Here is a 17,964-nt window from a genome sequence, read left to right on the forward strand (position 1 = left end):
TAACTTCATTGTCTGAAAGACAACTACTCTTGAAACACACTTTTCAGCTAAATGACAAAAAAAGTTAAATAAAGGTGGGGTAATCAACATGTCTATTCCATATTCTTCAACAGAAGATTAAAGTCCTGAAATTTAGAGTCAGATTTATTAGACAGTCATACACATAGAAATCTTACCAGAATGTCTACCACAGGCTCTCATAACCGCTTATGTCAGAAAAGGACATCACAGCAGGACTTGGAAGGTGGTGCTGTTAAAGTTTAATGTTTAATAGAACATATGTAGAGACTGCTAACACTGCCATTAATAGGGACACACCTGGGAGCGTACCATAACAAGTCAGCCAAAATCTTCTTTAATTTGATCACTATTCAACACTTTTGTTGCACCATTTTATAAGCTACTTGCTTTTTCTGGGACATCACTGAGCTTTAAAAGCTATTTTGCTTGTCTTCTCCACTTTTCCCTCAGGTAGTGCTGCTTTCTTTGGAAGAACTTCCTTGATTCTGGCTAGGTGGGAGCTCTTCATTTTTGGCAAAGGTGGTGCTGGTGCAGTTCTGGAGTTGAGTCCAGTCTTCTTTCCCTTGTGAGGTTTAGCCTCAGCTTTGATTCTCTGTCTCTACCAGATGGAGCTGGTTTTCCTGTTGATGCTTTTACTTTGGTGAATGTGGTCTTTTTTGCTTTCTTAGAAGAAACTCTTGGGGTGGCTGCAGTGAGGGTAGAAGGTTTTTTTGAAGGCATGGTTCTTGAAGGTTCATTTTGCAGCTCAAGGACAGTCTCTGAGTGAAGTAATTAACATGGTTCAGCCTTGCTGCTTTAAGGCAAAAGGCTTATTCAGAGATATGACTGAGAGAAACACTTATTAGACCTATAGTCAAGAAAAAAAGCTGAAATTATGCAAGAAGAAATGCATACCATAAACCTCTCTTCTTCCATCAAAAGACCCTTGTTTTTCTTGGAAATAAAATTATTGACTTTAGAAATTAGGGATGTGTATTTAAGGAAAATTACTTCCAGACAGAATATAATAAAACCTTGCACACTTGTCTAGTAGACTTAACAATATTAATTGTTCATAATACACTAATATCTGGAAATCCCAGACAAAATAATATCAACTTGCTAAACATTGGTTTCTACTCAAGATGTAACTCCGGCCGCAGCTGCATGGGGGCAGAATGCAGCTTGGAAAAAGGAAGATTGAAAACTTAGGGGGGAAAAGTAATCAGGGGCCGGTGTTAAGCAAAGGCACAGCATCAAGTAGACAGCAGAAGCTGTGTTTATCACATAAATGTGATAACCAACCTTCAGGATTGCTCCTGCTCAGTGCTGTAGTTGTTAAGACTCCTGAAGGTTTCAATCACATGCCTGTAAGATAATGTATGTGTTTTGCTTCTCATTAAAATCAAAGCTTGACAACTTGCTTGCTCATGGAAGAAATGGTATCTGTTTGCTGTCTGTTTTCATTGGAACAGGCTTGTATTTACACTTCCCTGGTGCAGATACAGGCATCTGAGAGATTGTTAGGGAAGTTTATTTATTCCATAGGCACACACCAATTCCCTGTTCTCATTTGCCCTTGGTGGAAGAGGCATGAAATCACTTTAGGCACCTGGAATGCAGCACAGGAATTCAAGAGGCTGACACAGGGCTGGCAAGCCATAAAATCCCTGTCCCAACAGCAGCTGGTGAACATGACTTTCACTGGGATTTTCTTGGATACAACAGTGCTGCAGCAAGAGGAGTGATAGAGGAACAGGCACAGAGGAAGGGAACCACAACTACAAAGAAATGTGTCTATGTTCCTCTCCTCTGTCTCCTGACAACTCCCCACAGTACAAAGGCGCCAAAACAAAAACCAAGTGAACACAATTTTCCCTGAGGTAAAGATGTTGCACGTTCAGTGACAGGAGGAGAAGTACAAAGAACCACTACACACTGGTGTTCTGTGTTACCCACCAAGGGAACTGCTGTAGGACAAATAAGAGCAGGTCCTTCCAATTTGCTTGACAGCACCCACCAAAGCAAAGCATGACCTAAGGCATCATATTTTCTTGTGATAAGCATTCTCCTTCAGACAGTGGCAAGAGCCAAGTGCTTCCTCTAAACTATTTCAATTTTTTTTTAAAGGTTACTTAAGCAGAGTTGCAGGTATTGGTTGTGGGGTTTTTTCCCTTCATCTCTCTCCTTTCTGATTTTAAAATTACATTCTAACTCGTTTTCTCTCTGCTCAGGACAGAAGGAATTTGGTGCCACCCTGCTGTCTGCAAGAGTACTGCTGCAGAGGCAAGCCGAAGTAGGGACAAAGGGCACTGCTGCCAGCAGCTTTCCTGGCAGGTTCCTCGGGAAGTCTGAGTTGCCATCAGGCACATGACAGTGGCCCTGGCAATGTTTTGGAAGCAAGAGTTTGTGTGGCTTGCTGTCCGTGCCAGTGCACTTCCTGCCATGTGGGTGGGAGGCAGGGAATGCTGAATTCACTGCCTGCAACTGTGCCCAGCAGAGAAGCTATCCCCAGGAAAAATCCTATAAACAGCAGTAAAATCAAAGGAGAAAGGTTCATGAGGAGACCAGAGTCACTCCGGGAGCTGGAGGTGCCAGGACTGTGCTCCAGAGCCTGCTCAGGCTCCAAGGAGCTCTGCACAGCCCGGGCACGCCTGCAAAGTGCAAACAGGCCAGGGCAGAGCTGGCACAGCCCCATCTGGGCTAAGGCAAACAAGGGGAAACAGAAAATGCCCGGAAAGATTTTAGGAGCCAAGGGAGTAAGTGCCTGGTCCTGTTCTAGAAGTGACGGACACAAAGCTTCAAAAGCACAGGGTCTTCATGACACATTAAGGAGTGACATACAGACAACAAAGATATATTTGTTTTAATAAATAGATCCTGCTCAAGCTCTTGATGTTTATGCATGGTCACATATATATATGTATAATTTTTTTTTTGGTCCCCTCACAGTAAATGCACTTCCTGGCAGATGATAAGCTGTTAAAGGCAGAAATCTCCTTGAGCAGTAAAAGATTCAAGTTCTGTTCCCATCACCTTGGTACACAGTTTGAGTTAACAACCTAGCTTTGGATCTAACTTCTCAAGAAAACATAGCTTGTTTTCTTCATTTTGTGAATGTCCAAGGTCTCTGCAAAAGCACAAACACACTTGTACTGTATCTGTTCTACAGAGTGATTTGAAACCATTTAATGTTTTTTAGCAAAATGGGAAAGCTAGGGAGGCAAAAAAAAAATACATAAGTGTGCTTAATCTTCTAAAAACAGACTTTAGCAGGTATAACTGTTTGATGGGGAAAAACATTTTGCTTGGAAAAACATCTTGCTTGGAAAAACTCAGGTTCAGGGTCCAGTATTATTTCAGCACTGCATGAACCACCAGGTTTCTCTCATCTTTGTAAAGAAAACTGTGGAGTGCTAATTATTTTTCATTTATACTAATGTGCATCATAGATATTTGATATAATAAGTCACTGCTTTGCTGTAATTCAGATATACAACCAAGGAAACTTTCTTTTAATCCTTAACTCTCCCAGATCTTCAAGGAATTTGAACTCTATTTCCTATTTCTCTGTGCACAGACATGATGAGTGAGGAACAAATTCACTCAAACTGATTAAAGTTGCACCAGAGATGTAGTGTGTAAACAAAACTCAAGGACTGGATGCAGATGTCAGTGATTTTGTATCAGTAGTACTTGGTATTCTTTTACTGTGATAGCTGGAGAGTGGTAACTATAGAAGAATTTGGCATGGAAATACATCTTTAATTACAAACCTTGCAGGATCGATGAGCTTGTAGAGCAATCCACATGGTGTATAGGCACTGGGATAAGAAGTAGACATAAAATACAGTTCACCTAAATGGAAGTGAAAAAAGAAAACTGGTCTTAGATTCAAGTGCCCAAGCTGGATCCCAGTTTTCCATTTTCCTCTTTCCTGGGCTTTTCAGTAATTCATGTCGTCAGAAAAGGAAGCTCCTTCAGTTACCCCCTCAGCCATACCTTATGTCCAAGAAATGGCTTTGTTCTCACCCTGCCCTGTGCCAGTGGGCTCCCAGAAACACCAAATGACCTCCTGGCTGCAGCAGGGTTCCACACAGAGCCAGCAGCTCTCTTTCAGGCAGCACCTTCATTACCTCACCTCTGTGGCTCTGTAAAGGTTGCTTTCCTCTGTATAAATACATATTTCTTAAAACTTGTTTGTACCAAAGAAGCAGCCAGAAACTACAAATAGAGGGGAAGACCACACAAAAAATGTATTTTCCATTTCATGATCATACCAAAAAGGAAAAAATTCAGCAAGAGCTACATTGGTTAATCTGTGGGAGACAGAAGCTTCTCATTTCTGTCTGGTAACTGTGGAAGACAAATGCTCCTTGTGCCTTCCCTTCAGCACTCACTAGAACAATATCCAGGGGAAAGGGAAATTAGAGTATCTTGCAAGAGGCAAAGCTGTTGTTGTCTTTCAAACTACATAACACCATGTTGGTTCCTAAAAGGCCACCAGAAGAAGAAACATTTCACATTCACTCACTCCATATGTTAGAACAGTTAAAAACTGTACACGTTTCACAGCAAAGCCTGCATCTCCATTAAGCTCTGACAGAATATGCTAGGCAGAAAATCTAGGATCTTTTCCTGGCAAGCAAATCTCTTTTCTGCTGAATGATCAAGTGCTAAAACGCACCTGTGCTTTCCAAACACTTGAAGCTTCTTTTTGTATTACACAGCTCTGTCAGGAGGCTGTAGAAAAGCAAACGTTCATGTTCATTGGTACTTCCACCTTGGTGGGAGATCTGGTCCTTGTGACCTTAGCAGTGTCCCATGTGCTGAGGCCTTTACACTAAACTTTTAAATGAGTGGCTTTGCTGATCCCCAAATAAAGTCCTGGTCTATAAACCACAGTGTGAATTGTGGATTGTTGTGAATAAGACTGAGGAATTTATACTAAGGAAGCAGGAGAAGTTCAGAGAAGCTCTAAGAACTCAAGTGAGGATGGGATGGTATAATGAAAATGTGAACTGCATTGATATAGTCTGTTGATTAGTGAAAAAGTACAAAAGACCAACAATAAAAGGAAAGTTTCACATGAGATTCAGTTTCCTGAACTTTTCATCAACCTGATCTGCAACAGCTTCACAGGGCAGGAGACCTCCCTGAGCCACAGACCAGCCACAAACCTCTCTGCACTGCCTGCTCTCCAGGCACCCCTCAGGAACCACAGAATTTTCCACATTTTCCATACATAGAGAACAGACTGTACAGTTTCCATTGAAGGTGTGGCCAGCATGATTCCCACCTGCTTCATCCTCAGCAAAGGAGATGATGAATTTGCTGTAGGAGCTGATCATTCCACGGAAAGCACAAGATGTTGTACTGCCAACAGAGATATCCTGTTTCTTCCATTTATTTGTCTTCTTATCTTCCTGTAAAGCCATAAATCAACTAGATGAAAAATAAACCCCCGTGTTTTATGTCTCCATCATCCAAATTAGTTCCTGTCAAAATCATGCATTACTGAAACAAAAAAAGCAGTCAGTGAAGACTGTGACTGTTGGCTGGATTTTGGAGAAACAGACCTGAACAAGAGCAAACTTGTCCTAAGGATTCTGAAATGGAGGAAGTTTAGATTCCAGCAAAAATGTTGCTGTAATAGTCAAACACAGAACTTACTCTATATCCAAGTTTCTCATCTACTCCAGCCCAAAAGGTTTTGGGATGGTCCAATATACTTATTTGCCCAGACAAGGAAGATGTGGGTATAGAATGGGAGCTGCAGAGGAAACAATCAGACTCACCTGCCCAGGAAATCACCAAAAATATAAAGGACATTCAAGTTGGGTGATTCACATCCCCTGTAGACAAAGCCTCCAGTAACTGACTTGCCCACACTGCAGCCATATGATAATATTGGCAGAGTGTCATCTGTCAAACACACAGAAATACAAAGTAAGAAAGTTTACTTTCAGAGAGCATCAAAAAGCAGTTGCTCAATGACACTGACAGGTACAAAAATTACTAGAAGGACCAATACAGTTTAACATTAGCGAAATTTCAGTGGTAATTAAGCAGTTTACTCTGGGACAGAACGGACCCAGGGGCTTTAAGGACCTCTCTGTGTAGTTGCTTATCAAGTCTTAGTCATGATGAGCTTCCATAAGACAAAAACCAAGATTCTCTACATCAAGAAGCAATGCAGGAAGGCATCAGCCTGCAGCAAGTGTTATCTAATTTATATGTGACTGTACCAGTCACTTTAGCAGGGATCATCTTTACCAATTCCAGTATTTTTAGAGAAGGGAAAAAGATCAAAACTGCAAGTGAGCTCAACATCTTCATGCGTTCACTGACATAACACAGAGCATGAGTGTGAAATGAGTGTGCTCTCACCATTTTATGTCATGAGACTTGTAAAATAAAGACTCTGCCTCTGGCAATGTTAAAATTGAATTCAGTCCTTTCTCATATTGAATTGTCAGATTACACAGAATTTTATTCTTGTCCTCATTTTTTTCCCTGCATTAATGTCAATAATACATACTCTACACTTGTCTGCTCATCCAAATGTTCCAGAAACGTCTGCAGGACCTTGAGACCAGGTGTCTTCACCAAACAGCTGAAGGAACATTATTATAATACTCAGTTTTTCTATCATGCTTTTGCCAAGAGCTTTGCAAAGACCACCAATTTCTGTTTTTTGAAGGCAGCAAGTGTGTTTTGTCCATCACACCCACAGTCAGACCCAGAGACAGCTTTTGGGCATTCTGCTGCAGCACTTTGCTGGCTGGGACACATTACATCTGTCACAGGTTTGTGTCAGGATCTCAGCATCAGCCTGGCCCTCTGTCCTTAGCCACAGTCATGGCTCAGAGCTTCTGGAGAAAACACAGTATCACTTTCTACTTAAATAAAATCCATTGTCCTCCTGGCTTTACTGGGAAAACTGTCCACAAAAGACACAGGCTTGGAATTTAAACACCTTGTCCAGTGCAGTCATGAGAGCATCATTCCATAGCAACACAGCAGGGCTGGGGAAAAGGGATTTCTGGTCTTAAAAAGCAGACAGATTCCATTTAATATACAACACTGGATTATTTAGCTTTGCTGGGAAAACAGTGCTATAGTCCACTAAATATACACATATAGTAATCTTCTACAAGAAAGTTTTTCCTTACCCATGGAGGAGTTGTGGCAAAGCTTTGTGTTGAAGCATTCAAACCCCTCCTTTGCTCTCCAGCCATCGTTCCCTCCTTTAACAGTGAAGTTGAGGTTGATTTCCTCAAACCTGTTCTACCCGACATCCCCACAGAATATCCTCCCTCTTCCTTTTTTTGTGATAGGGTCCCCTCTGTCCATTGCACAGCACCATATTACTGACTCCATAGGCATAAACCCCTGGGCAGGCTTTGGGATCAGACATGAATGGATTATCAGGAGGGATGTGGTAAGGCTTTCCATCAGGGTTTCTTCCATCCACATCAATCCTCAACACTTTCCCCAACAAAGTGCTCCTAAAGGCAGAAAAAAGAAACTACAGCATGAGAGCCATCTGAAAACACAAAATTTCCCTTCTTCTCCTTGCCTGTTTTCAAAGGAAAAGTTATCTGCCTAGAAGAAATAAACAGAGGCTGGTATCTGGCTTGCAATCCACTTAAGCCAGAAAACTCTCTTTTCTCCAAACAACTTGACAAGTGTTCATTTTTGAAATACTGCTTTGGACAGACTTGCAGATGCACAAGCATTTTCAGGAAGCACTCTTACTCTATTCTTCCACATTTTCTCCTTTCCAAACCTTGTATCTTGGTGAACATGCACAAAGCTTTCACCTGCCCTCCTACTTGTTCTGAGTATTCCCAAATTTTCCAAAAGGGTCTCTTTGCAGCTGGTTCCTCAAGCTCCAGGAGAATCCTTTGAAAAAAAAAAAAAAAAAAAAAAGAAAAGAAAAAAAAGTAAGAACTAGCTTTTATTATCTTAGCACGGAACAGGGCAGGTGCCCACATGGCTGATAAATAAGAGTATAGTACTGTTGTTAAACACCCTCTTCTACAGTACAAACCTCATAGGGCAGATCTTAATTCCATAATAGATTAAAGGCTGTTACTACTCTTTGGAAGACAAGAGTACAAGATGGAGAGAGAAGACAACCTTATTCCTGAGTCTTTTCAATCCATTTTAGTTTTGTGTGTGACCTTGAGCCAACCTGATTCTGGTAGTTCCATAGCAGGCCAGTCACACACCTGAACCAGAATGACCGGGAATGCGCAGGTTCTGCCAGCGGAAAGAATCATACCATCACAGACTGACTTGAGTTGGAGAAGACTTAAAAATCATCAAGTTCCAACCCCCTGCCATGGGCAGGACAAATTCCACGAGACCAGGTTGCTCAGAGCTCCATCTGCCCTGGCCTTGAACACTTCCAGGGAGGGAGCATCCACAACTCCTGTGGGCAACCTGTGCCAGTGCCTCACCATGCTCTTCATAATACCTAATCTAAACCTTTGCCCTTTGTCCTGTCACCACATGCTCTTGTAGATGGACTCTGTCCATCTTTCTTGTAGGCTCCCTTCAGGTACTGGAACGCTGCAATGAGGTCACCCCAAAGCATTTTCTTTCCTAGGCAGAACACTTCCAATTCTCTCCGCCTGTCCTCATAGGAGAGGTGCTTCATTCCTTTGATCATCTTAGTGGCCTCCTCTGAACTCTCCAACAGATCTGTGTCTAGCCTAGCTAGGCTAGGCTAGATGCTAGGCTGGGCTAAGCTAGGCTAGATGCTAGGCTAGGCTAGGCTAGGTGCTAGGCTAGGCTTGGCTAGGCTAGGTGCTAGGCTAGGCTAGGCTAGGCTAGGCTAGATGCTAGGCTAGGCTAGGCTAGGTGCTAGGCTAGGCTAGGCTAGATGCTAGGCTAGGTGCTAGGCTAGATGCTAGGCTAGGTTAGGATAGATGCTAGGCTAGGCTAGATGCCAAGCTCAGCAAGGCTAGGTTACACTAGGCTAGATGCTAGGCTAGGCTAGGCTTGGCTAAGCTAGGCCAGGCCAGGCTAGGCCAGGCTGGGCAAGATGCTAGGTTAGGCAAGGCTAGGCTAGGCTAGAATCTAGGCTAGGCTAGAATCTAGGCTAGGCTAAATGCTAGGATAGGCTAGGCAAGGCTAGGCTAAGCTAGGCTAGGCTAGGCTAGGCTATGCTACATGCTAGGCTAGGCTAGATGCAAGGCTGGGGTAGATGCTAGGCTAGGCTAGATGCTAGGCTAGGCTAGATGCTAGGCTAGGCGAGATGCTAGGCTAGGATAAACTAAGCCAGGCTGGGCTAGGCTAGGGTAGGTTAGATGCTAGGCTAGGCTGGGTTAGGCTAGGCTGGGCTAGGCTAGATGCTAGGCTAGGCTAGATGCTAGGCTAGGCTAGGCTAGGCTAGGCTAGGCCAGGCTAGGCTGGGCTAGGCTAGATGCTAGGCTAGGCTAGATGCTAGGCTAGGCTAGGCTAGGCTAGGCCAGGCTAGGCTGGGCTAGGCTAGATGCCAGGCTAGGCTAGGCTAGGCCAGGCTAGGCTAGGCTAGGCTAGGCCAGGCTAGGCTGGGCTAGGCTAGATGCTAAGCTAGGCTAGGCTGGGCTAGGCTAGATGCTAGGCTAGGCTAGATGCTAGGCTAGGCTAGGCTAGGCTAGATGCTCGGCTAGGCTAGATGCTAGGCTAGGCTAGGTTAGGCTAGGCTAGATGCTAGGCTAGGCTAGGCTATATGCTAGGCTAGACTAGGCTAGATGCTCAGCTAGGCTAGGCTAGGTTAGGCTACGATAGCCTAGATGCTAGGCTAGGCTAGGCTAGGCTAGATGCTAGCACTAGTACTGCAGTTGGGACCTCCTGAACGTGGAGCAGAGGAGCAGAATCCCTTCCCTTGGCCTGCTGCCACAAATCTTTGGATGCGGCCCAGGACATGTTTGGCTTTCTCAGCTGCAAGCTCACATTGCTGGATTATATTCAGCCTCTCACCTACTAGCACCCTCAAGTCTCTCTTGGCAGGGCTGCTCTCAATACCCAGCCTGTGTTGATATTGGGGGGTTGAACAGGGACAGAGAAAACAATTTCTCATCATGGCATACAGTAGCATTCAACATGAACTTTACCTTTCAGAGCTTGGGTCAATTTTGTTGGCATCAGATGCCAAAACCTTCAATTCATTGATCCTGCTCTTTCTCACTCGGTTTTCTTAACCATGTGTGAGTAACAGATATAGAACTCCCCCTTGTCCTTCTGCTTGGGGTGGAAGCCCCTCTTATCCACTAGCCATGGGGCAGCCAGCAGCAGGCTCTGAATATCCAGGAATGGCTCCTCCAGCCAGCTGCCATTGGGCAGGCAAGTCCGGATGAGGCCCAGCTGCTCGGCTGTGAAGGCGCGGTGGGTCCCGTCAGCAGTGTGGGCAAACAGCACCGGCTTCCTCAGGCCACTGGCAACCTCAGCCAGGCACAGCTGGACACAGCCAGCTGGACACAGCTCCAGCAGCAAGCCCAGGCTGCAGCTCAGGAACAAGTTCTGCAGCACCTGGGGGAAACAGTAGTCCTCATCATGGAGCTGCAGGAGGTGGCAGAAGTGGGTCCCGTTCATCTTGCAGCACTCCTGGATATGTTTGTCACCAGTCAGCAGGTGGATGGCAGAGTAGCAGTAGTCAATACAAAGTCCTGGTAGGCTTCTCAGCAGGGTCCGTGGGTTTTCTGCATCATAGAGATGTGCAGCATATGGAGAACAGTCCTAGCAAGTAAAGGAAACTAAAGACGTGGCTGTGGACACTCATCCAGGAGAAGCTGAGACACCTCAAGGGGAGCAAAGTGGTTAATAAAATGAAAAATTATCAATGCAGACAACATAAACAGTCACCTATGAAGTGCAGCTGTTAAAAGTCACTCAGTATATGGCCAAAATGGACTTCAACATCAGTAGTCGTTTCCTTTATCAAAGCATAGTCAGCTGCATGTAAATCCTTCCCAACAGAAGTACAAGTGTGGAGGCTGTGGATTTGTCATTCAGTAAAGTGGGACTGAGCAGTCCAAGGGGGAGGTGATCAGAGCAGGGAAACAACCTGACAGAGCTCTGGAAATATCACAAGTGACATTGAGAAGATGGATAAGGTTCACTTTCCCACAGAAGAAAAATGAGGGAGTATCAAATAAAGGCAATAGGAGCCAGGTTAAAAAAAGCAAGTGAAACGCTGCCAGAAGAAGCTGGAGCTGCTAAAGATGTACATTGATTAAATATACAGGCTAAATTAATCTGATACATACACAGTATTACTGAAGCAGACTGTAGGTGAGATTTAAAACAGATTCAAGTAAGTAAATACCCTCTTGTGCAATTCCTGTAGATATCATTGACTCTATCTCTGATCGTCAGGAAAAAAATACTGCTGGCAACATTTTCATGTGTTACAGATCTAAAATTATGTTCCTTCAAATACCTTTAAGTGTTTAGCTATGTAAAATGTAGGATAAATTCTGAAAATGAAGCATTGTGTTTGAATTTGTGCCTAAATTTAAACTCAACTTGCAAACATTGTAGGCCAGAACTTCTGTAAAATGTTTCCATTAAGATCTCACCTCCATTATAATCAGCACAAAGTTGCAGAACTTAAAGCAGAAGAGGATACATTCTAAAGAAATATTATTTTGCTGGTTTTCATGCCAGCAGCCCAAAATCAATCTATCCAGAATAAAATAAACAGGGCCAGGAGACTTCTTCTCCTTTTTAATGCCTTTATTAAAAGTGATCAGCTCAGGATTGGGCAGCTCGGCAGGGCTGCAGTCCCCGTCGCGTCTCCCAGGGTGACTCAGAGGAGGAGGATATGCGCAGCTCTATCCACTAGGGGCAGAGCTGGGGGATCTGGTCCTTGTGGGAGCCTTTAGGGCGTGATGATCCCGTCAGATCTAGCTTTCTTGGTGTGGTCCCCCTCAGTCTTGGCGCTGGGGACGACTCCCATGGTCAGGGCGAGAGGGACTCCGCATCTCTGCAGGCTCAGCACTCGGCTCCTCATGTCCAGACATCACTTTAGTCTCTCAACTCTTATTTGGCTTGTTGTTTTTGGGGTTTTCTCTGTGCATTTTGGAGTCGAGGTCTCAAAGCATGCTGGTCTTTGGAGTCACTTTGCATAACCCCCCCCACCCTCTCAGGTGTCTTCCCTATGCTGGAAGAGCGCACTGCTTCAGGGAAGGGCCATCTACCCCACCCAGCCAGGCCTTTTACTAATACAAAAGAGGAGATAAGCTACAACGACGCGTGATTACAATAACAAAGCACTAAGAACCCTGGCAGAGACAGATCTGGCTGCGTCCCTGTAACTCTTTCTCACAAAAAAAATATTAACTGAATTTTTGTTCATAACAGTCCCCCCTCTTTTTCTTTGATCGAGCTTAAATTCTTAAGCTCGCATAAACTCACAAATTTTTTGTTTTGAATCTACTATAAATCTCTTGTGCACTTTGGTAATCATGGTTACTTAACCTTGTTACTTTTCTTGGTTTCTTCAGGTTGGTTTGTACAGCCAATACTGTTTTACTAAAACAGATAAATAAGCATAGCAAAAAGAGCAATCCTCCAAGTCTACACACAGTGAGAAAAACTACCTTTTCCCATACATTTCTTCTGAAAATCTCCAAGTTCGCCCACCCACTGGGATCAAGTGTAGGAGTTTGATCTTGATTATTTACACATGCTAATCTTTTTGTTTCATTTGAAATGTTCCTAATAATTGAATTCTTTATTTTTAATACTGCCTGGAGCCGGATGACTTTGTTCAACACAGATATTGGGATCCGAACTTGGCTTTTACAATTTTGGATTTTCTCAATTTCTATTTCACTTTCCCAGTTTTGTTTAATTTCTCCCAAATAGGAGAAATTAATATATATAGGAACTCCCAAACTTGATCCAGTTTCTTTGGGTAATAAGAAAATTGGTTTTATCACTCTAGCAATGCAGTTGCCAGATGAGATCAAACCGAGGGGTTTAGAGCTCCCCTGAAATGTGTTCCAAAAGGGGTTTATCTCTTTTCCAGTACACTCATATAAATACTTGTAACAAACAATTTTTCTTACCATTTTCACCATTTCTTTGCTCTTTACTAGATCTGCTGAGCTTGTTTCAGCAGCGTCACATTCAAAGCACAACCAGGCTACCTCTATAGGGCACTCTCCTAGGAGTGGCTGCCTAAAAGTGGCAGTATTCTGGGCTATCCAATACACTCTCTTATTTTTCTGATAAAGAACCAATTGGGAGGGGTTAACACAATCAGGGTTAGAACTGATGTGGACTCTCGACAAGGAGCTCACTTCTTTTTCATAGCAGGGTTGGTAGCACTCACTGCATGGCTCAGCTGGGCTCCCCTGAGCACCACCAGCAATCAGAGCTATCATTACTACCCTTCCCAAGAGTCCGGTATGGGTCATCTTGCACAGCCTGCCCACTCAGCCTTGCCTCTTGGGGAATTTTTTACTGAGAAGAAGCTTCCAAGCTCTTTAGAGTCCCTTCTACCCGCTTCTCTGGTTAAACTTCTCTTGGTCTATTCCCTACCAATTTTGGTTTCCCCCAGGGGAGTGTTCTGTAGAGGATTAACCTGGAGTCTTTAGAATTAAAATGGGGAACTTAAACCAGAATTACTTATTTACAGTTTTAAACTTTTTACCAACATAGTTTACACAGAACAGTTTTGAAGCATTTTAAGCAATGTTAGAACTCTTTATACTAATTTTTTCCCCACACAGTTCAGTCTTTTGACTCCTCCTTCTCAGAGTCAACTTTAAATCCTTTGGTCCTTTTATCACAGTATACTCAGGTGAATTAACTTGTGATGTGGATGAATCCTTATCCAGTGCCCGGAGGTGAGTGGTGTGGACTCTGGCCCAATGCCAGAGGGAAAAACTGGGAGTCTGGCCCAATGCCAGAAAGAGAAAGAGGCAGAGTCCAGTCCAATGCCAGAATGCCAGAGGGAAAAAACCTGATGTTGAATCCTGGTCCAATGCCAGGGGGTGAGATGATGTGTGTCCAACCTTTTTCCTTTTTGGTCTGCACAGTCGAATTAGTAATGAAGAGTACCTGAAATGGGCTTTCAAACACAGGCATTAATGGTCTGCTATTTAATGATTTTATCAAAACTCAGTTTCTCTGTTTAATGTTATTGGTAATTTCTCTTTTTCCATAGCTTGTATGTTTCTTTCATCAACTTCTCCATACTCTGTATTTTGCAAGGAGTTGTATTTCTCAGCTAACTTAACTCCTAAAGTACTTTTATTCTCCTATTTTTCTGTGTATTTAATTCACTGGTTTTCTGTTCTATTTTTGAAGATCTTATTTATTTATCTCTTGCTTCTGTTTCTTACTTTCACTTACAGCTTAAATACTTCTTTCAACCCCTTACACTCAATTTTTTTTTTTTCCTTACACCATTCTTCTACACAATACACTTCCCTCTAAGGAGATGTGGTAAAACTTGTAATGCACAATCTACATTACTTCTATTCTAATTCGTCTATATTCACTCTCTCATTTCTCATTCACTTTCACACATTCCTTCACACCTTTAAGACACAAACTTATTGCTAGAAAATCACGGGTCCCTATAGCCCCCCCCTCACCTTGGGGTTGGCCCACAGGTCTCAGTATCTCTGGGCCTCTTGGAAGGGCCCCGACTCTGGTTGCCGCTGGTGCACATTCACCTGTGAGGCTGTCTGTGTGTCACTCACACTCTTACAGCTACGGCTCCCTCACACATCTGGGGAGCACTAGTTTGGTTTGCAGGTCACACACACACTTTGGTCACAGCCCCCACCCACCCGGGGGACACAAGCCTGGTTTGCAGGTCACACACACTTCCACGGCCCCCTTCCCACCTGCCCGGGAAGTTGAGGCTGACTTTGCTTGTGACTCACTCTCACACACAACAAGACAACAATAAGGTACCTTTTACTTTCACACCACTTATTACAAGTTTAGTCTTACTGGCCAGTTTTGGTGCTATTGGATATCCTTTCTACCTAGCTATTTTTGTCTAACTTCAGATGTTACTTTGTTGAGACAGGACTTATCTGCTCCTGTATCAACCAAAAATTCAAATTCTTCATTTAGGGGTCCCACTTCAAAGTTTACCAAGGGCTTATCTAGATGTTGCATCAGGTCCCCTAAAGTGTAAAGCCCCTGACCCTCTAATCGTCACCTCTAAGGATCTTTTCTAAATTATCTTGTTCCCTGGCTATTGCCACATCGAGACTGAGCTTTCTACAAAACCTCCTGATGTGTCCTGGCTCTCCACAGTAATAGCAATGTGGTTCTCTCAAAGGAACTTGAGGTGTCTCTATCCCTCTTGCACCTGACAGTACAAGAGGCCTATGCTTGCCTTCTCCTGGTGGTGGACCCGCCCACCCTGCACTTTCTCTAGCTACAGCAACCATGATCTTAGCCTTGGCCTTTGCTTTTTCTTCCTCCCTCCTTAAATACACCTTCAATGCCTCTCTTAATAACTCATTAATGTCCTTCTCTTGCCAATCTTCCGTCTTTTCCAATTTTCTCCTTATATCAGGCCAAGATTTGGTAACAAATTGGACTTTTAGTAGCATTTGACCTTCTAGGGTGTCTGGGTCAATTCTAGAGTACAACTGGAAGTTCCGCTTTAGGCGGTTAAGCCAGGCAGCAGGAGCTTCATCTTTCTCCTGTTCACCCTCAAATGCCAATTGGGTGTTAGTTCCTTTGGGAACTGACTCTTTGATCCCCCATATTATCAAAGACCTATATGCCCTCATGGCCTTCCTCCCCTCCTCCTGGTTAGGGTTCCAGCTGGGATCCGTTAGTGGCAATTTCTGTTCGCCTGATGGCACCTGGGGTCCTGGACGGTTATCTTTCTCCCAAATTCTTATGCCAGCCACCCTAATCATCTGGACCTCTTCTGGGGAAAATAATATACTCAGGATGGAATTCATCTCCCCCCAAGTGTAGCTATTTGGGCCTAGAAATTGATCCACTTGGTTGGCTATGCCCACTGGGTCCTCAGCTAAATGCCCCAACTCTTTCTTGAATCCTCTCACCTCAGAAGCAGTTAGGGGAGCATTCACAAAGCCAATACCTCCTGCTAGTCCTCTCACAGGAACTTCTCTGAGGGGAAAGAGTCTCTCTGCCTTGGAGGTCCTGGATCTGGTGCTACAGTACGGCCCATCTTCAGATGCCAAACTACTTTGAGGGATATCTGGGTTACCCTGAACGTTCTGCCCATCAGCAGGTGTATTTGCTGATAGCTGTTTATCGGGCGAGGAGACATTTGTGTCCCAACTAGGAGGAGGTAAAGGGACAGCAATAGGAGGGGGAGAAGAGCCCGAGTGGATATTAAGTGGAGCTGGAGAAGGGGTGGAGAATGCAGCAGGTGGCAATGAGATGGCAGCCGGGGGAAGAACCGGACCTGCCATTTGAGGTGCTTGAAGAAGAGGATTATAAGGTGGAGGGGCAGAAGGAGGCAAATAATCCAGGGGGTCCCATCTTTTACTAGTCCTATCATCCCCTCCTTCATTCCCCTCTTTCTTCCTCTGTACCTTATAAATTCGCACCCCTTCATCTCCAACAGCGCTCTTTAACCAGCAAGCTACATACAATAATTGCTCAGGATCAGTATCGCCTCGAGCTTTCAGATAATTATTTAATTGTTGGCACATCCACTTATCCTTTGTCCCACACCAAGGCCATCCTCCTTGCACCTCTAATTCTGGCCACATTTCCATACAATAATGGATCATTTTCACTTTATCTAATTCCTCCGTGGCCTCTATTGAATCTTATTTTACTAACAGTTCTCCTAAGGGACTATTGGGAGGTATATACCTCAGCCTCTTGCAGGTCTTTTTACTATTACACCCTCCCATTTTACAGGTCTCAATAAAAAAGTTCCAAAGGTGCCTCTACTGACCAGTAATTTCAAAAAGAACCTTCTTTGAGGAGCTTCAGCCTCCTCCACTGAACTTCAGATTTCTGCCTGATGCTCAGGCAGAAATTTTATTTTATACTGAAACAACTGCCCAATCTCTTGATTGCCCAACTTTCCCAACGTCAGGTCTTACATCTATCGGGACTTGAACACACGAAACCTCGGCCTAAGAATCCGGGTCGTGCCTGACTCCCTCAGTCAGGAAAAACAACTGCCTGATTTTTAGTTTGCCTAAGCTGCCAATTTTTAGGCTTCACCGTATCAGGACTTAAAAGCAAACCACAGCCTCCTTTGCTGGGGTTTGTGCCTGACTCCTTTGTCAGGACTTACTTTGCCTGCAGGGCTTGTGAGCTACCCGAATCCTTCTCGGGACTTACAAATCTTACTCGAATCCTTCTCGAGACTTACAACTGCTACCCAAATCCTTCTCGGGACTTACAAATCTGCCTGACTTCCCTCTGTCAGGACTTACTTTGGGTGCGTGCCACTCATACACAACTATTCCCTCCGCACGCCCAGAGGAGGGGCCCTTTTTTTCCCCCTTAGGAGAAGACTCACTCACACTAATTCCAAGCATCACCCCCTGTTCCTGGCCGGCCCCTTCGCAGGAGTCCGGAAATGCGGTACTAAGGGGTCCACTCTCAGGTCGAGGGTCCGGCTGCCAGACCTCGTGTCACTCACACACACATGCACATGTCTCCCGCTCCCGCCACCAGCTTTCTCACCAGTCCGGGGCTCCAGTGCTCCTCTGCGTTGCTGCTCCTGAGCCGATCCCTCTGGTCCTGATAGCCAGCTGTCCTGAGGGTCCAAGATGGCCAGTCCTGAGTCCTCTCTCGGCGTGGCTATCCCGGACGAGCGCCCCAGCTGACATAAACAGGGCCAGGAGACTTCTTCTCCTTTTTAAGGCCTTTATTAAAAGTGATCAGCTCAGGATTGGGCAGCTCGGCGGGGCTGCAGTCTCCCATCGTGTCTCTCAGGGCGACTCAGAGAAGGAGGAGAAGCACAGCTTTGTCCACTAGGGGCAGAGCTGG

The 17,964-nt window shown here is 44.5% G+C and overlaps 1 protein-coding gene across 1 annotated transcript; it reads right to left on the bottom strand.

The window, feature by feature from the left end:
• Window positions 1-1,428: 1,428 nt before the first annotated feature.
• Window positions 1,429-17,898, bottom strand: HHIPL2 (HHIP like 2). Its single transcript, XM_064707190.1, is given in 11 exon segments — window positions 1,429-1,512; window positions 3,773-3,858; window positions 5,300-5,445; window positions 5,799-5,925; window positions 7,176-7,369; window positions 7,371-7,511; window positions 7,839-7,874; window positions 7,876-7,908; window positions 10,110-10,186; window positions 10,189-10,731; window positions 17,803-17,898. Coding segments are annotated over 11 exon segments (1,563 nt in total).
• Between the last annotated feature and the right edge of the window lie 66 nt (window positions 17,899-17,964).

The sequence above is a fragment of the Zonotrichia leucophrys genome, chromosome 3, assembly GCF_028769735.1.
Source record: "Zonotrichia leucophrys gambelii isolate GWCS_2022_RI chromosome 3, RI_Zleu_2.0, whole genome shotgun sequence".
In the NCBI taxonomy this organism is placed as follows: Eukaryota; Metazoa; Chordata; class Aves; order Passeriformes; family Passerellidae; genus Zonotrichia; species Zonotrichia leucophrys.